This window comes from Rhea pennata, chromosome 2, assembly GCF_028389875.1.
Source record: "Rhea pennata isolate bPtePen1 chromosome 2, bPtePen1.pri, whole genome shotgun sequence".
NCBI lineage: Eukaryota > Metazoa > Chordata > Aves > Rheiformes > Rheidae > Rhea > Rhea pennata.
Genome location: NC_084664.1, coordinates 127,397,877 through 127,418,403, shown reverse-complemented (window position 1 = coordinate 127,418,403; position 20,527 = coordinate 127,397,877). Strand labels below are relative to the sequence as shown.

At 37.6% G+C, this 20,527-nt stretch overlaps 1 protein-coding gene across 3 annotated transcripts; it reads right to left on the bottom strand.

Moving 5' to 3' along the window:
* Positions 1-3,669: 3,669 nt before the first annotated feature.
* GGH (gamma-glutamyl hydrolase) lies at positions 3,670-20,451 on the bottom strand. Of its 3 annotated transcripts, none has more exons than XM_062568207.1 (9): positions 20,268-20,451; positions 19,239-19,353; positions 16,984-17,034; positions 13,642-13,726; positions 10,381-10,519; positions 9,448-9,554; positions 9,254-9,344; positions 7,955-8,092; positions 3,670-5,762 (listed from the first exon to the last, which is right to left on the bottom strand). In XM_062568207.1, exons 1-9 carry the CDS (start codon positions 20,401-20,403, stop codon positions 5,641-5,643), a joined length of 984 nt encoding a protein of 327 aa, XP_062424191.1. In that variant the 5' UTR covers positions 20,404-20,451; the 3' UTR covers positions 3,670-5,640. The 3 variants fall into 3 exon arrangements, with proteins under 3 accessions (XP_062424191.1, XP_062424192.1, XP_062424193.1); XM_062568209.1 differs by having other exon boundaries at positions 5,674-5,762; positions 7,955-8,106; XM_062568208.1 differs by lacking the exon at positions 7,955-8,092.
* Positions 20,452-20,527: the final 76 nt, after the last annotated feature.

Genomic DNA, 20,527 nt, shown 5'->3' with positions numbered 1-20,527 from the left:
TGGCCATAAGGAGGAACTAATTTCCTTAAGTGGTCATAACTAAAAAATTGTAATTTTAAATTTTATGTTGCTGTTGCTGATCTTATCTTTAGGAAAATGGTAAGCAATCGCACAGGTGCACACACATATGTACATACTTACATCATCAGCTCTATACTATAACTGCAAAAACACAATGATATATTGTACAGTCTAGATCATCAAAATAAGCTTTCTGTGATTCTTGGGAGTTGTATATTCCAGTATTCAATCCAATTGTTTTTAATGATCTAAAGCTACAGTTCCTAGAATTTACTCTGTTTACTCTGTTTTACTCTGTTGGTTTGCTTTCCACTTTTCATTTACAGAAAGCTTGGTTCTCAGGAGTGTTTGTTCACTATATTTCTGAGAATCTTAAATAAGGGAATTTGGGCTTTTTTGCTTAAGTTTGGATCCAACGTCTGTTTCAGAGAGCTCTTTGAAATAGTGACAGGTATTTTCATATAATTTGTGAAACTGCTTGGAGAAAAGGTTTTGGAAATTTTTTTGTCATGAAGACCTTACAAAGCAAACTAGCTCTTAAAACATACTGCCTATATTATAAAACAGTTACAAACAGCATATGAAAGTGGAGAAAGTTAGAATAGCATCCTGATCAACAGGTGGCAGGATACTCTTTGCTATTTGCCCGATAAATAAGCGCTGGCTGGCAAAGGGAAAAGACCTACCCTTGAGGAAGGACTAAGGCCAGCAAAGAATAAGCACTCCACATGGCATCTGCACATGTGGTGGATGTTAGTGTAATTTGCAAGTACAATCAGTTACGCAAACTGGAGGGATGCTAACCAATCTCCTCATAGTATTTATCCATCTGTCATCCGTGTAAGTACTCAAACCAAAATAATTTGGACCAAAATTAGAAACTTTACTGGGACTTGAATGCTACCCAGCTTGCATAGGTGCTTTTGATATAGCTATAAGTGAATTCCACAGAAAAAAGCACACATTAAATATATATGTTAAAAAAAAGTCTTTTGCCAATATAAAGATAACTAAAATCATCTTGTGTTTATTCTTTCTCCTCAAAGGGTATATGCACTCTTGAGTATAAACTAGTATATAGTTTTGAACTGTGAGATCACACACACGCTTTTTCTCTTCCCTCAGGTGTCCTCCTTCATGAAGGCAATTTGGGGATAACAAGCAATTAATTGAGAAGGGAACTCAAATTCTCAAATTACCCGAGAATTACTGTTCTTTCTGGTCGTTCAGAAAGTCTCTGTACTTGCCTCAGTGTTCCAAAAAAAAGAACAGTCACATCCCTACATGGCAACTAATATCTCTTTGCTGAGTGTCACCCAGAGCAATGAGAAAGGTGCAAGGACAAAGTGAGAAAGGTAGCCTAAAAGCTAGTCAGCATTAGAGGGGGAAGAGAGAGTCACAGCCTGCTCTTCTAAGGTCTTGGACACTAATCTCTGCTTTGAAATCACCACCGTGCTAGGAAACTTGGCATATCTGGTCAACCCGGAAGGGATTTTTTCACATAGCAACTTGCACGTTAGGCTGTTCTTTTTACTCCGTATCTCAACATTTAGGACACTTCTTCAGGATGTAATTCTTGTAATTTCTTTGCCTGAAAAAGATTCAAATTGTTTTTTTTCCTACATCTCAGGCAAAGGTTTTGTGAGCTCAGCTTCTCAGTCCTTCCTGGCCAAGCTTTCCTATTTTGCATGAACTAATTTTCCTATTTATAGAAAAAGGAACTAAGATGGATTTTATAGTTGCAGGGTATGAACAGTCGCCTGAAATTAGGGACCCTATTCCAGTCAGCAGCAGTTAATACTCAAATGTTTCAAATACTCAAGCTGGATTTATGAGTTGATCCCAGTTTGGTTAATTCTACTCTTGTTCCCACTCTCAACTCCTCTCCCGCTGTCCTATCAATATGACCAGTCATGCCAGTAAGACTACATACTCACATTCTGTGTCTTCCCTTCTTCTTGCCTCACAGTCCCAATATCTTAATACCACTTTATAATAAATATCATATTCAACCTGACACAACACTAAACTTTCAATACAATAATAAAGCACATTAAAAAAATCACAAATACAAAACTGGTTCTTGTAGGCCATCTGGTGGTAAAAACAGAGCAGTCAAAGAGAGAAACATTTTAAATTTTTTATTCTGAAAGGTGTCCTAATATAAGCTGCAGAACACACACGGTTACTTTACTGGTCAATGGATCTTTTTCCCCCAGAGTGTAGCGAGCTAGATGATTAGGCTTTTTAGCTATACTCTGAATAAGCTCAGAGTATGGCTATGGGCTCCTTTGCTTCTCCCTCCAGCATTAATTCTGAAAACTATCAGTTATACACATAAATTGTGAGTTCTATCTTACCCAAGTAACGAAAAACATGTAAATTGTAAATCACTCAGGGTTGACAGGCTTTTGTTAAAGCTTCTTAAAAATAATTTTTTAATCCATTTCTGGGTGAGCTTTCACCATTTTTTTTATCCTATGGATAATGTTTCTGACTGGAGCAGAATTTGATGGAAGACACCAAGTATTAAGAGGAATGGACAGAAGTTCTCGTTTTCCTGAACACCACAGACAGCAGATGTATTGCTTACAGCTCAAGAGTGCCAGGGCCCTGAGCGTGCCACCAGGCTCTGCAGTCCCCTCCCTCCTTCCTGAAGGTCTGGCTGCCTGTGTGCAAGGGCAGCTCTGGCACCGCACAGCTCCAAGACCTGGAGCCAAACTGCTGTGAGAAGAGCTGTGTGAGAAAGAGCTGTGAGCAGCCTTGTTGGGAGGGAACCTTTGCCCCTTGGCTTGGGAACTACATTAAGTTCAGGCCCTGGTCCTTGGCCCTTGCCTGAGCTGCACTGTCAGTATGCCTGTGCCTAACCATAGACCTCTCTGACCCTGACTCGCAGACTTGACTCTGACCTGTTTCAGCACTACAGACTTGTCTGGCAACCTCTGGACTGTGGCTGACTCTTGTTACTGTTACTGAACCTGTTCTGCTCTTCTTACTCAGGTACTGGGGGACTGCTCCCCTTGTAAGGCCATGGCTGTCCCCTCAGCTCCTGGCTCACCTCTCCTTGCAGAGCAGCCCCATTCCTGCTACTCCTCAGGCAATGGTCACCATCAAAAGCTCTTAGCTCTGTCTCAGACCACAAGAACAACTGCCTGCATCTTACCATACTTCTGACAGACACCAACCATCACAAACCTATTTCAAACACTTCTGTTTCCCCTCAAACCTCATCCTGCTGTATCACCTTTCTTTGCCTTTAAGCTGGCTACCATCTAGTTATCACTAAACAGAAGCGCAATCCATTGGGCTGAGAGTTAGCCATCATACCCATCAGCTTTGTGACCGTCTACAGATTAGTTTCAGTTTACAACAGATGAGCACTAGAACTAAAATGAGTAGGTAAGTAGGCAAGTGTTCTGATCCTGCGTTCTAGCTACAGTGCTGAGTGCCAAAACAGAACAGACTGGTAACTGCCTCCCTTCTTGGACTAAGTCAGCATAGACAACTCCCTCACTTTCCCCAGCAGAACAGAGCAAATGCTCCATAATACCAAGCAGATGCAGGTTACAGCAGCCTCCTGATTTCAGATTGTAAACAAAGAATGTTAATACTTTATCCATGGAATCTAAGAGAGAAGGAAAATACATATACGTTTGAATAAACTTTATTTCAAGTATCACAGAAAATCACCGATCCCATCAAATAAGGCTTTATAACAAAGGGTACCAAGGACAGATGCATACAAACTCATGATAAATGTACTAGCGCTGATAAGCACTGCCCACTCATCACATTACACACCTCATAGTTACACACTTGTGAACCGATTACTAGTACTGCAGTTAGTGGACATTCAGGTTAATTTCTGCACTCCTTACTCAGGCAAACTCTTCAGAGATATTCTGATGAACTTAACCCAAGTAACAAATGGAAGACTGGCCGTGGTTCATACGTATCTTAGCTGCTACATCTACATGCAACTGGAGACCATGATCCTCTTTTTACACTGATTCTAGTCAGGAACCAGCTAACACAGTGAATACAATAAAGTCACTTATATGAAAAACAAGAGTTCCATTTACTGAATTTGGCTGATCAGGCAAACACAGAAATTTGTAATATCGAATGTCAAAGTCTGTCATTACCCAGTAGTATCTTTTCAGTAGTCACAGCTATTTTTCCCTATGCTATTTGATACTTACACTATTTTAATTAATGCATTTCACATTCTCATTGTATTTGCAGTTGTTTGGTTATGCAGAGTAAGTAGCAGAATCCTTTACTTAAATGACCTGAGAAATGTACCAGCTTTATTCAGATGTGGTACTTCAGAGTGCAAGGTACTGCCAAACAGACAGCTGAGGTACAAACTGAATTCTTTGTAAACTCCAAATTTCCACTGATGTTAACAGTTTGGAAGCTGTGCAATATAGGAAAGTTATATTCGATTGTCTCATCTTAGTTCCCTTTTGGACTCCACACAAAGCCACTGAACAAAACTGTCACTAACCATGTAGCAGAGCAAAAACAAAAAAAAAAAACAACAAAAAAAAACAACAAAAAAAGGCACTACCGTGTACTGAATATAATTGCTATCATCACATTATGTCAACATTAACAGATTTTTCAGATACATTCATCCGCTGTTTGAACTCCAGCTGCATTAAAATGTATGATGAAAAGGAAACCATTGGCTCCCCTAAGTCAATGGCAAACTGTCATGACTCAACCAAAGTGAGAATTCTAACCAGTAACTACAGGACAAGTTAGAGTACAAATTCTGGCACAGTTAAAAGTTAGGTTGACATTCTTTTAATACAAATAAATAGAGGTCTTCATCTCACATCTGTTTGCTGACTTCAGCTACTCTCAAACAGATTGTTGGAGGATTCAGGAAATTGATTTCAGAAGAGTAGAAAGTGGAATTAGCACTTAATTATGCCTTCCTAAATTTATTTTATCTGGTATTCGCAATATGTAATTTACACTGCATTCTTATGCTCACATAGACCTCACAGGATATAAGCTCTCCAAAACTTATGGAATAAGTTGAATATAAGTAGAAAATTTCACAAATGGGATATAACATGTCCTTTTTATGTCTGTTTGCCATAATACTTCCTTGCCATTTTATTGTTTTTTTCAAATGACAAATTAGTCAAGACTTGGTTACATACAAACTTACAGGAAGCCCAGAGTAGAAGTCTCTTACATTAAATCATTTTAAGAGAACAGAATAGTACTAAGTAGTACATCTAAACCACTAGTGCTATCATAGTCCACAACACTTTACAGAGATAAACCTTGTATTTTGAAACACACAAACAGAATGTTTTTCCTTTTACTAAACCTGATTATTTTCCAATTTATATTGGAAAGTATATAGAAGCATAATCAAAATGGCTTCCCTGGAGAAAAAAAAAATGTAGCTTGTATCTAAGTCTGATTCAGGACAATTATTATCTTTCTGAATGTAAATTTTTAGATTAATGATCCAATAGTGCAAAAGAAACATAAGACAAATCATTGTAAGCTGCACTGTACTATATCAGCTTAATTATGAAACCCTGGCAAATAATTCCTTTTACAAATAGCAATGCTGCACCTTTGAACAGACATTCAATCAAAAAAGTAGACTTGTTGAAATGAAGAAAATGGTCCTGTGTAAGTCGGAGTGTAATTATAAATCAACTCTTTTGTTTCCTCATCTTTAGTGGGAAAGCTGTGCAGGTTCTTCCGGGCTGTAAAATATATTAAAAGTACAGATCACTTTTCTGTTACCATCCTTGATAATTTCTTTCTTGGCAAAATAGGTTATGCTGTATGGCATAAGAGCAAACAGAATTACAGTAATTATTATGAGGAGAACTGGGAAGAGGGACCTTCAGAAAACAGGTTAAAGTACTATTTTATTACTGGAGACAGAAAAATTTAAATATTAAGTCAAGACTATATACAAAAGGATTTATCTGTGAGATACTGACAGCTCTCACAGTACCATAAGAAATGCATCAGAACACTAGTCTCTTGAAAGCTGCACTGTTGGCACAGACTGATTTGTTGATGACACCAAAAACTGAAATCCTGGTTTGGTTTATCATGTGTACAACCCTACACAAGTCAAAATTAACAGTAGATGGATATGAGAGTGCTATTTAACAGAATGGTTTAGTTGGTAAATGATCATAGCTACTGAGTATACATCTGTCAGTTGAAACCAACTTGTGTTTCCTCACCCAGCCTTTTTTTCCCCAATCCTAAGGAAGGAAGTCTGCCTTACATTAACTGAAAGAAAAAAAAAAAAGGGGGGGGTGGGAATCCATCACCTATTGCAATATTATGATACTGAATAGTCAATAGGATTACCTGTCCACTGGTTGGGGAGGAGAACAGCTAACAAAGAATACCTTGTGAACTGGCATATGAGATGCGAGATGGGGGATACACACACATAAGCTGACTGACATAAGTTTGCTCTACTACAATTCAAGGATAACATATGCAAAAGCTGGTGACCACATCAGTGTGGTATTAAGTATAAGCTCGTTATGCACATCTGTGTGCAAGTATGTATTTTTTTTAACTATATATATACAGGCACAAATTCATACATACACCATGTCTCAACATGACTTACTAGCACAGAGTTGGTGCTTGTTTTGCCACATTTATTTACTTGGATAAAGGCCAGAATAAGCTTACATCTGCCTGTAGTGAACAGTGCGGGCAGATACTAGAGAACATAGCAAGCAGAACTACAGAACATACTGCAACTTAGTTTTACTCTCCAAAAGAAAACAGACTAACTTTACACATTCTCCAGTTTTCCCCTTTATTTTTGTCTCCTCTATGTACCCTATCAAAATTTTAAAAATACAAGAAGTTTACAAATACTGACAACAAGGAATTTTACCCAATTTTGCTAGTTTTTGGCAAAGCAGAGCAAGACTGCAGCACACAAAAAAGAGCCTTGAAATTGTATAAAACACAGCTTTTATTTCTACACTCTCTCTAATCAGGTCAGCAAAGGTTGCACTGCTTTAAATCACTCTCTGCTTTCCCTATGTTATTCTTCTGATTACAGATAAATCTATAGACCAAGCTGAATTAGGTTATTGATTATGGACTTTACAGTCTTATTCAATTAGTTAAGATAATTTCAAAAGATAGTCAATTTAAAATATTGCAGTGCCTAGAATAAAATAAGCTTGATCACTTCAGATATTTCTGTATTTATACTTATTTATAGTACTTATTTATATTTTTTGGCTTATTTATAGCAAATGGACAATGTTTTCACAAACTTTCACAAAATTTTACAGACTAGCTACTTCGAGCTTCTCAGGGTATAAGCAAATAACTTCGAAGCTCAGCAAAACTCAAAAACCTCTTGTGCTGCCCAGCAGCAATGTCTTGTGGATGCTATTTGGCACTCCTTTGACATATATCTGCACTCAGCCCAAGTAGCACCTGTGAGCTTTGCTTACAAAACTGTAACACCAAGATAATAGTACATTTAATGCCTGAAACTCAATTCAGAAACCTCTGGAAATTACAAATGGGGCATTTTTTTTCTCATTTCACTGTCTTTGTGCAAGGCAGACTAAGATGCTACAAAGATCCTTCAAAATGGTAGACAGTCATGGCACAGAAAAGGCTTTTACTCCTACTGAAACAAGTTTGCCTTTTTCCACTGGAATGCCTGGCCTTTCAATGTCACTTTTACTAATCCATTCTACTTTTAGGACTCTTTGTTTTTTATAAGCCTATAAGCTTGCAGAGTAAGTGTCTAACAAAGCAGTAAGATGTACTGAACTTTGATAGCAGAAAAGTCTTTTTTCTTCAAGGATTTTTACTAATGCTTCACTCAAGAAACTGACATTTATAGTTTTTATACAACTTTATATAAGTTATCCATATATAACGTTTTTACCTTCATTAATGAGGAAGTCAGCCATATAATATGCTGCTCTTATAGCCAATGGGGAATGTGGAATGCCTGATGAGTTCTTCCACTCATAGGCATTTTTCTCTGGATGCCACTGGACACCATAAATGGGGTATTTGTATGCTGCAATAAACACACTTTTCATGACAGCACATAAGCAAGATCTATGCCTTAATAATGATAAGCTTAATCTTACTGCAAAAAGAATTCAAAGGGTAAGTTATAGAAACACTGCATTTATGTATGCATCAATAACTTCAGAAGAAACCTTAAATAGCAAATGGAAACTCTTACAAAGTCACAGTAAAACTGAACCAAGAAATGGACATTTTAAAATGAGAGTCATTCCATGCAAAAAGTTTTTTTGTGAATCAGTTAGCTTGATTACTCCAGTTACATAATTAAAAAGAATTCCAGATCCAAGCCTTGAGATCTCCTTGAGGGTGGGTCAATCTAGTGGCAGCTCCCATCTTATGTGAGCCTGGCCTAATACTCACAGAAGGAAGTCAGTCCTTAATTCTCTTACAGAAGATAGCAGCAGAGCAGCCAATAACTGCTCTGTGAGAAACCACTTGCAGGAAAAGGAGGTTCCTATCTTTAGGCTAGTCAAGTTTTCTGACCAAACAGCTATTCTCTTCTTCTGGAGAACAGCCAATGTGCCATACAGAAGACTCCAATGGGCTGGCAGCTGAACCTTACTGTAGAGCTGCTAGTAATTAAAACCCACATTCCCTAACAAACAGACACATTTCCTGAGTTGAGCAAGACTAGTGTAGGTATATGTAATGCAGAACACTTTTGGAGGAGGGCAATTAGCAGTATTGGGGCCAAAGCGATGAGGGAAATTGCTATTATCTCAATACAATAAATTATTCACCTCATGCAATAAACAAGATATAGAGCATCACAGGAGAGCCAGCACCAGCAAACAGACAGCAAGATGCAATAGAGGCACATTGCACTGTGGAGGGATTAAACTACAAAGAATACTGTACATCTCTCTTTGTGGCACTGAACTACTCCAGTGCTAAAGTGCAACAGCATACCTGGGAGAGGAACAACAGGTAAGAGAAGTAAGCAGTTATGCTCACAGATATGTATTCTAAAGATAAGCTACCTCCACAAACAATACGTTCCTCACAGCCAGAGTGCAGACAGGGCTGGATTCACCCATGCTATGTTAGAAGTAACCTTTCATTACAAATTAGTATCACTGCCACCACATCTCTGCAGAAGAACTGTCCTGTTACAGTCATACTTTGCATAGGAAAATCATTTCCTTACCTTCCATGGTAGATATAAACTCCAGTTTGTCAGCTGTATTAGTGGTTAGAACTTTATAGAAATTACGTAGCTTCTCATTCTTTGTGAAATTCTGTGATAAGGAGGAAATAAAAAAGGATGTGTTATTTTCTCATTCATTTCTAGTTTTAACAAAGCAAATGTATCTGTGCTTATGAAATAAAATGATTGAATACCTGCATGGAGATGCTCCACATATGAAAGTTTGATGTCAATGGCTCAGTAGCAAACGCATGCAATATATCATCAGGGAAATTCTTGAATAACCTACTGTTTTTTGCAGCTTTTACAAAGAGAAAAGAAGAAAAGATATTCTCAATTACACCACCTGCTGACAGACTGCTACTGAACAGGAGACAAATTTACTAAAACATTGCATTGTTTCTGTAACATAAAATCATGATTTAACATGTTACAAGGAAGATCAGTGAAGTAACTCCAATGGGTTTCCAGTACACTGTTATCACTATCCTCCAGTCTTGACCTAAACAGAACCCAACTTTGTCACCTAGGTTCTCATCAAGCATTCTTTTTTGTCACTCGTTTCAGTGACTTGTCTATTCACAGACAAAAATAGCAGAATTTGTTAACACTACATAGTCTACTGACTGATTACTCATAGATTCACTCCTCTCTCTGCAAGCAATATCTCTGATTTCAATACTTGACGCTGTGCAACTAGAAGAGCAGTGCTAATATCTATTCTTCAGTAAGATATAAGTTGGAAAATCAAAATTCAGTCACTCTCTGAGTTTGACAGGTTTTGTATTTAGGTATTTTGTTCAGTTTGCTAAGGAAAAGGGACCTAAATCCACATTATTTATTTAAATTCAAATTATCATATAGCTTAAAGAGCCAAAGCTGTGGCTTGTGCTGACTGTTATTGGTTCCAAATAGCTTGTGCTCACACCTCTTCTTTAAAAGCCATGGAATTGCTTTTTATAAAAAATTGATTTTTATAAAAACAGTCATAGTAACTTAATAAAAAAAAGAAGTTGGTAAGATGACAAAGGAAAACCTTCCAAACACTCAGCTGTGCTTATTTATCAGGAACAAAACACAGTACCTCTCAGCAAAATTCAGACATGACATGCAGTGAAATTATTCACCTGAAGTAAAGTTCAGAGGGAATGAAAAACCATCTGTGTTGGTATTAACAAGCAAAATTTCGCCACTTGTGAGATACGTCAGCTCTTCGTGTCCAAGACATGTTCCCCATACTGGAAAATAATCTCCTTTATCATTAGCCTTCAAAATAAAAAGTAACAAATTAAAGATAGTATCAATGATTTACAAAAAGACAACTGAACAGAACATGCTACTGCTTCTTCCTTTCTCTGGTGTAGTTGAGAAGTAAAACTACTACAGATAAAGCAACTGTAACAGTTTAAGAACAATTACAATTGAAATAAACTTACTGACTCCCTTAGTTTTTCTTTCAATAAATACGCATGCTAGAGGATATATAGATGTTTCCCAAAACAGTAATCTGGGCCTAAATTAGTATTAATCCAACCGTTCTATTCTGTAAAGTGATGCTGAGCGCAGTCTAAACAGAAACCACAAAACAGCAACATTTCTGTAAAATAAGAGAAGGGACACAAAACAATGCCATCATTTTGAGGGAGAGCCTATTCATTACCATTCATAGTTTTATATGAAGCATTATGATATCTTAGCAAAAATTCTTTGCAATGTCTGTGCTCATTCACCTGTATTAATCGAATGTAAATGTTATTATCATGGCTGTGATCTTAGTGTCAGGCCATGACACTAAATGCTTGTTTAACTAGCAATTTTGGGCCTGTGTTTCAAGAAGATAAGCTGTGGGTTTAAAAAATATGAAATAAAAAGTAATAGTTGTTTTAAAAAGAATAAAAATTGAAAGGTAAGTGCAAAAACTGCTGAAGAAAGGAAAGAGAGAAGCAAGAAGAGAATACAACTAGCTTTCTATCATATAACTAAGCACACTTTAGAAGCTGGGATGTTTCTGATCTCATATGTTTCTGTGAAATTTGAGACCTTTTAACTTTTTTCCTTTAGTTATAACCCCTTTGAAGAGCTGCTGCTCAAAAAACATCTTAGAAAAGCTGAAATTACAGGCTTAGAATAAAAATGTCTTCTGACTGCATTACTGATAGGATGTGATAAAAGCCCACATAATTACTAATTCTTAGAGCAAAACATGAAAGTTTACAGAAGGACGATTAGTATTGTAGAATCTTTATGACCGTTTGTCACGTATGGCTTGAGATACAGAACTTGCTAATCTATGGAGTTTCTTCCATGCAAATGAGGAATAAAACCACTAAAGAAAAAAACAACAAAAACTGGACTACAGTTTAAGAACAATTACAACTGAACCACCAACATTTCGGGTCTCTTAGTTTCTCTTTGAATAAATACTAGCCTGGACAATAAACATATTTTAAAAGATGATTTAAAAGCTGGAAAAAAATAATTTAAATTAAGCTTTTTCCAAAAAGAAACAATAGCTAAATTCTATTGACTTGAATGAGATAAGAATTTCATATCATCTATTCATGTTAAAACAGAGCTGGATCAAATATTTTCTCACTGCGAACACTGGGAAACAAAGAGAAAAAGAATACTTGTACATTAAAAAAAAACATAAAATTCAGTTAACTGTGTACCTGCTAATATACTTGTGACTTTTGCAACTCACCTTACACTAGTAAATCTGACAATAATTTATAGTAGTAATTAAATGTCTCTTTTTTGATTAAAATCAAAACTAACAATTATTAAACAATATTAAGCAATTACTAGGAACAGAAAATAAATTTGTTAGTAAAGTTACCTATGATGAACTGAAAATTATTTTTTTACCTTTCAATCATCTTAAGTACACATACCATCTCTAAAGAGCCTGCCTCTCTGGTTATAAAATTATGACATATGCAATTTACGTAATCATTGTGAAATGTCAATAGAATTTCATAAGTACTGCAAACATTAACGGTAAAACCACAAGAAATCCTCACCCAAATGCTGAATACTAAAACACACGCTGCACTTCGCACAGCGAGTAGGTTCACAGAGACTTGAGGACTAACAATCACAAGGAGCAAAGATGGAGACAGCTGCATATATAAGAATAAGGACTTTGGTGCCATAGGGATTGAACATTAGAAAACTTAAGCTACAGAATGCAGCAGCTGCCCAGTCCTGTGAATGACACTGCCCAAGTTTTCCTTGCCTGCTATAGGAAAGTCTGCAGCAAGAGAAGGTAGAATTCTTCACTGCCAACCAATACCTCCTGTTGTGATAACAGTTTAAGAACTATGCACAACTAGCACTAGAGTTGGACAAAATTTCCAAACTATTATTTCTGTGGCACCGTTTTTAATAAACTTCAGCTGAAAACAAAGCAGGTAAGAGAGGAAAAAGGGAAGAAAATTCTCATTTTCATTCAACACAGACACAGAAAGTCCTTAACAAATCACAGACTGTGTAAAAAGCTCAGTGAAGATCCATTCCTTTCCACAAGACATCTTCCAGATAAAATTTTACTTCAAAATTGATTAATATCTGAAAAAAAAAATCTTATGCTTCGAGAAAGAGGGTTAAATCTTCAGTAAGGATTCAGAGCCTTCCTGATGTTCTTTGAAGAAAACAGCTTTTCTACAACTCAATCTTATCAATAATGCTAATAATTAAATCATAACAAATGATTGCCCACACTCCATCTGTGTTATGAATTAAGCTAATGTTTACTCTAAAAATCTGCTGTTTACAGTTACCAATTGAATGGAATTATGTAAAATGGTGTAACTCATGCAAATGTAGATCCTTCATTTGAACCCCCAGATATATTTAAATCTATTTACAGAAAAGTAAGAAAAAAGATGTTTCAGCATGTAACGTACATGTAAAGGAAGGCCATAACATTATATTATTTAAACTGAATTATGTGAGAATCTTTCTCTAGAATTCCTCCTGAGGGATTCAGATTTTACATTTAGACTGAGACGTTTACATTTATTATATGTGCGTATGTTTTCATTCAACATTTAATGTTAATAGATACCCAGTGCTTTTGGAAGGCATAATTGTTGCTTTATTGCAAGTTCCAAACAGTGATAAAGCCCCAAGTATAATGGACGAATGACACTGTTCCTACCCCGAGTATCTTGCATTCAGGCAAATGACAACATATTATGGGAGGTGTCTGGAGTTTTAATTTAAAGCTATGAATGACTTTTTTTTTTTTTTATGTAGAAGCTAGTAATGATTACTTATTGACAGGTTTTCACAACAGACTCCAGTAGGAAACTGGGAAAATATAAGACTCCTGGTATTTCATCTCTGACCAGTGACAATAACAAGAATTGTTCCTTAGTAATTACCTCTAATGCCTTCTGGTAGAAGATCTTAGCAACCTTGGCATATTTTGAAGTTCTAAGATCCACACCACCTCCTGGAAAAAGTACCCTGCAAGGCAACATCCAAGAATCTGATTAGCAACAGTGAATAACTGATCAATTAAACTAAAACATGGGCAACGTATACAGAAAGAGCTGATTGTGGTTTTCAGGGTATGATATGGTTCTAAACTGTATCACACATTTCAGAAGTCTACAGACAGACATCTAAGCTCCCATTATAGAGAGCAGGGATTTAGTCAGAAAAGTCAACAGAGCCTAGAACATACAGCCTACAGCAGCAGATAACTAACTGCTTGGTTGGCTGAACAGTCCTGCAGGTTTCACTGGCTGTACTGACTAGCTCTCCATTGATTATGGAAGTTTAGACTATGCTCGTGCAAACAGACAAATTTAGGCATCCTAACCTTGAATTGAATCACATCCTAACTCTTAATGTTCTTTTACTGAGGAAGGTTTAACACAAAGTAGTGATCTAGCTTAGTGCAGTGGAAGAAAGAGGTGAATAAATAGAAATATACATAACAAAGACTTCAGCCGGTAAACAAAAAGGTTGCTTGCTATGACTGTCAATCCCACTCTGACTTCTAGCTGGCTCTCCCTATCACTTTAAAGTCATTCTTTCCCAATCTTCATCCTCGCTGCTCAATTTCAATAAAAAATATTTGTGGCCCTGGTAGAACCACCTTCTTAGGACAAAACAGATGAAAAGTTCATATAACAAGCAGAAGTTTTTTTTTTTTTTTTTTTTTTTTTTTTTTTTTTTTAAGTACTCTTGACTGTAACTTTTGATTGCAGAGGATCTAATATTGTTTTGTTTCTTTTGGCTATCTCAGAGAGAGAATTGAAGAAATATTGCACAATGGTTTTCCCATCATCAAAATGATTTCAACAATGACAGTGCTCAGAGCGGCTACCCAAAAACAAACACCAAAAAACAAAACTCAAACAAACAAAACCACTCAGCAGTATAGTAGAGATTTCACATGTACAAATGATAATATGGAAAGTAATCAAGTGCTACTATGACAATCAACAACATAAAATAACAAAAATCTTTTCCAGCTGTAATGGGAACAGCACCTGTAGAACTCAATATGTGAGCTCTCCCTAATCCTTCAACAAGATTTACTCAAGTCACCTTTATTAGTTGCTGACATTTTACCAAAAAGACTGAAGAATTTCCACTACCTTTCTGTGCTCTGGAAAAGGTAACTTGTACCAGTGAGATGCTAACAAGGATAAGCAACATTCTCAAACCATTTTAAGCACCTGAAAAGTGAGTACGTGTTTAAACACTCAGGATTTGGTTTATTTTAATGTTTACAATGCACAGGGCTATGCAAAAGCCACTAAGAATTTGGTGGAAAAATAGAGCACAATTCACAAGCATACAAATCAGATTACTTTCCCGTGCTAATATAGAAAATGATTACAACTGAAGGTATTCCTAAAATAGGCCAAGTTATAGGTTTCTACAGAGAAATAGGCAAATAAAATAATCAGAATAAGAGAAATAAGAGAATTAGACAGATAAATAAGGTGATCATTATCTAGAAGTAGTAAAAATTTCAATTTATCTAGTTCTTGCATTCAAACTGTCATGAATTGGCCAACATTAATTAGGAGGAAAAAAAAAGTCTCACTTCTTCAGGTGCAAAAAGGAAGTAACTCATTAAGTAATGATGATAATGGCTTGATAGTATGATAGAAGATTGAAATTCAACTGTATGTATTCCAAAATCTCTGGCTGATTAGTGCTGATGAATGAGTTCATTGTGAATTTCAAAGGTGATTTCAGAAGTACATTGCTATATTCACAGAACTGCTGTATTCACAGTAGTACATTCAAGATTTAAGAAGCCATTTTACAACAAATGAAGATAATTTTGGACCATAAAGAACCCGGAGTCTTACAAAATGAAAGACTATTATATATCTTGTTTATCCTAAATTTCCATAGCATTGAAAGACCTTCCCCACAGAGTTTTTATTTACTATTTATATATATTGTGAAAGCCGTTAGCTGTCAGCAGAGGGCAACATGAAGAAATATACATCATCTTTATCCACCTATATAGCACAGACACAACTCTTAAGTCGCAGGAAAGACAGAGGGATAATGGAACTGGTTTCCTACCACCCTCCTCTGCATACAAGCTGGTGGGAAGGCAGAAAGAAAGGAAGATTCTGTTGGATACAGTCCTTGTAACCAAGGACAGAGTTACAGTCATGAAAAAGGGATGAAATAACTCATTCTGTCTCCAACATGAGACTTCTCACAGACAAGAAAACATTACTTTCTTAACACTGCAAAATTGTAGAGACTTATGTTGTAGTACACAGGGAATGCTTTGGAACACAAAAGATAATTCTTTCCCCAGGCAGCCACAGTTCTAAATCTGCAAGTTTATTCACAGTGTAAGATGCTTATTTCATGACTACAAGTAGCCCAATCACATGCTAAGAGCTCACATGCAATCAAGCCTCTGAAGGGTAGTACCAGCTGATTTAATTAATTTTTAGTTTTAGTACAAGGCAAGCATAAAAGGTTTTGACTTTGCTTAGTCCACAGTTAAAGAGTGTTAAACTAGATCATATCATCTCACATTTAAAAGAACATAAGAACAAAGAACTTAGGTGTGTACTAAAAACATATAGGTAAACTGTTGCCATAGGTCAGCTGACAAGTTAAGAGCATGTTTGTCTAATAAAGCCCTAAGCCACAAAATTCTGTAGGCAAGATGGACCATGCAAGAAGCAAGAGACAAAGAGCACAAAGCAAAAAGAGTAGAAACAAAGAGAGACTGGAAATCAGAAACCCTTGTAATAGAGGAAGTATGGAGAGGACTGGAGAAGAACGGAAGAAAAGCCTATGAAAGGTGGGTAGAAGCAGGGAAGCTTAAGAGTGACGATGCAACCAGCAAGTGCTATTAAACATCAAAATGAAGGCGATCACTCAAATCAGGAAGAGAAAACAAATTACCACAGAGAAAATGGGCTATTTCACTTGTAATCAATTGTTATCCACTACAATGCCACTTCTGTTTGCCTTCAGACAAGCGTAAGAGAATGCCAAGATGATCTTGGCAAGGGTGCAGATTATCTGACATACACTTAAAGAAAGGAAAGGGAATGGACTGACACAGAACGAAAGGGTGATCTCCCTGTCTTAGAACAGGTTTATATGTGTACTGTGCTCAGCACAGCCTTTCAAGAGACTAGGAGAGTGGCCCTGTGAACATGGCAGAGCTCAAATCCATTATTATAATACGTTTCACTAAAAAGCCAATGCTCAAAACTTACCCATTAATAGAGTGGAATAGTTTATCATACTCTTCATCTGCAAGATTTAATCTGAAACAAGAAAAGAGTTACAGGACAGGTCTGAAATATATATATATATAGTTATCATAAAAGTACCACAATTGTTCAAGAAAAACAAAGAATATAGAAAATATGTAGACAGCTTGTATTGAACACTTAGAAGACAATAGTCCCAAACCACAAAAACTGTTCTGAAGCTTTCACACTACTACTTTATTCTTCGGTGGTCTCATTGGACCAGTTTATTCACCCAAGAGTTGCACATGGCTAGGATCCTCTCAATGAAGATTTCACTCTTCTCATGGAAAGGGCTCAGTCACCTTTCTGACTAATTCCCTACCTGTGATGCATAAAGAACTGGAGAATGGTGGACAAGATCTCCAAACCACTGTGAGTCAAACCCACCATCAGCATACCTTTGCCAGTAAAACACTCACTGTACTGCTCCCCGACCAAAGTCGGAATCATCACATAGTACTGTTACTTAATGCCACGCTGGCCTACCAGGTTTCCTGCAGCTGGGCTGAGGACTTCTCTGTTTGACAACGTAAACACGTCAGCAAACCCACAGAGGCTTTTGGAGCAATCTGTCATCTTATGCTAGAAACATCCTATGAATCTACACTGCAATCTAATAAAGCAGCAACAGGAGTCATTTCGCCCAAGCTGGTAGAAAAACAAAGGTTGCCATGTAGATGTCCTTGCCTTCTCAAGTGTCTGCCAGATCTTGGTCTACCCGATTTTGAACAAGGGGCCTTCACAAATTCCCACAGACAAATGGAGGCAAACGCCTGAAAGAAAATCCTCAGCTGATATATTGTCCCTCACTTTCCAAAATGTGGGAAAGGTTTGGTTACTCATTTCAAGACAAAAAGCTTATGAAATATTCAGCAATATAAATAAGGACACAACTAAATGTCCAAATAAGTGACACCAATAAATATGCCTTCTTTGTAACTCCATCAAAGAGTGTATTTCTGGCAACACTTTAAACATAGAAAACATGAATACATTCTTGCAGTAATTTTACATGGGAAAATTTTGCTGACCTGAGTGAAAGTTGGTCAGGATTTCCTGATTTATACCTAAGTACAAAACTGAGGTTTCTTTCTAAAAAAATACTGTTTCACAAAACCTGAAATGTTTCACTTGAAACAGCTCTGCAGAGACTGAGAATACACAGGACTGAAAATAGGACCCTGGCACATATAGTTGAGGATTAGCTGTCCTGAGACCCCTCTGCAGCTAACCATTTAATATAACATTTAAATGAATTATTTCCTGCAGAGTAGTAACTCCAGTTTCTGGCTGACTCCAGAAAGGGCAGAGCTGCAAATAGTGGGTCACACCCATCCTTCAGCAAAGATCTAGCTGAGAGGTGGAAAGATGAGAAAGACCTCAGCATCAGCAAAACATCAGCAAAATACTGACTATGACAACTAAACTCACGCAAGACTGATGCACCGGGTGTATTCAAAGCATCCAGCTTTGCCGCATCTAATTTAGTTGTCAGAATCAGACACCTCCATTCCATCAGTGAAGCTTCTAGTCAGCAATCATCTGAAAGCCCCACCAGCTACATGAGGAACACTGGCTTCAAATTCAGGCACTTCACTGGTGCTTTTATTGGACCTATTACAATTTTCTGCTGCAATATTAGTATCATTTTAATTTCTTATAAAATGCTAAATGCACTATTGTAGCTATCTGTGGGCTATGAAATATCTTTAGTTCTGTTATTTACTCTGCTACGTTTCACTCAACAGCCAAAATATTATAAAATATGGAGTCAGTGGCCCACAGTATGGACAGAACTGGATTGTGGTTTCTTCAATGACTGCTGATAGTCTTCTTCCATTACTTGAATTATAGGACTACGGATTGTGACAAAAGATATTATCTATCTAGATATGCATGTTTGTGGGGCAATGTACATTAGACTCACTATAGATAACAGATTAAAATTATCTTATATAGTTTGTAAGTTAAAAAAGAAACATTGAATGTGTCGAAAATCATAATAAAGATTATTATAAAACGAAATATTAAATATGGCACCTTCCAGCCTGCTTTGATTCTGGTCTCTAAAAAGAGCTTGCAAACTACAGCATCTTCTAGTAGTGTGTGAGAGGTTAAAAACTCTTTGAAAATCAGCACAGTTTCTTTCCGTGCTTCTAAGATGACACCCTTCTGCTAAACAATTAATACCCTTTTGTAAGTATATAAAGATCTACCTTATTGGCACAACCCGGGCACCAGCAGATTCTAAAAACTTAACATACGAAGCAGCAATATACGAACTTCCAAACTGGTGGAACTTCTTAAAGTGGCATTCCTGTGACAAAATACCTAGAAGGTCCAAGAAATAAAATCAGTATTATACAAATAGCAGCTGTTACACTCTGAACGAAAAATTAAACTGCAATTTTCTATATGTCGTAATACTCTAATTAGTGCCTAGAGGTATTATGAACACTGAGAAAATTGAGATAAACCAGTTTTGATGCCTAACGATCATATACCAAATAAACATGTATCAGATTAAGATTTAACTTTCCTGCTTTATTTAACTACTATAGCTTATCTTGAATAAATGATCTCTCTCTGTATTTTTTTTATGTTATTTATAATAGCTTTACTGTGGACAGGTCTCAGTAGCAAAGACTTTTATCATTCAATGTTCTGATCATGTAACCTAATCCACGTTTTGGGAGATCTTTCACTCCGCATAGAAGTTACCTCAAGAGGATCAAAACACAGAAGTATTATATGTGTGCTTATCCAAAGTGATGGAAAGGCAACACCAAGCCAGTCTAAAGAGCTATTCGTGACAGCAATAAGCATTTTGCAATTCTTGCTTTTCCTATTTTTTTCCTGGCCGTGCATGTATTTCATATGGCAAAGTCTAAAATTTTAAAGTGTTCACTGCAGAAAAAAATATTACGCTGTAGAAAAAAAAGGGGGAAAGGAAAAGGAGGGGAAAAGGGAAAAAAATAAGGAAAAAATAAGGAAAAAGAATAAGGAAGAAGAGGAGGAAGCAGCCGTCAGTGTCTGGCCAAGACTGCAGCGGTCGCTGTTTCAGCTCCTTGCTCTGAACGCCTGCCGCTCGGCTCAGGTCCACCCGTCCTTTCAGCACGCGACCTTCGTGCGGGCACACGCGGCCCCGCCGCGCCGCGCCGCCCCCGCCTCACCGGCCGCGCTCCGCTCCGCTCCGCAGCGGCGCAGCCCCCCGCCCGCGCGCGCGCGCGCCCGCCGCTTCTCACCGATGATGGGTCTCTCGTTGCCGCCCTTCGGGCTGCCGCGCAGCGCGGCCGCGGCGACGGGGTCGCAGCGGAGGAGGAGGAGGAGGAGGGTGAGGGCGGCGCCGAGGGCGGCAGAGACCCCCGCGCGGCACCGCATGGCCCCGCTGCCCCGCGGCGCGAGCCGAGCCGAGCCGAGCCGAGCCGAGCCGAGCCGAGCCGAGCCGAGCCCCAGCGCACCGCCCCCCCCCCCCCGCCCCGGCCCGCCGCGGGGCACGCTGGGA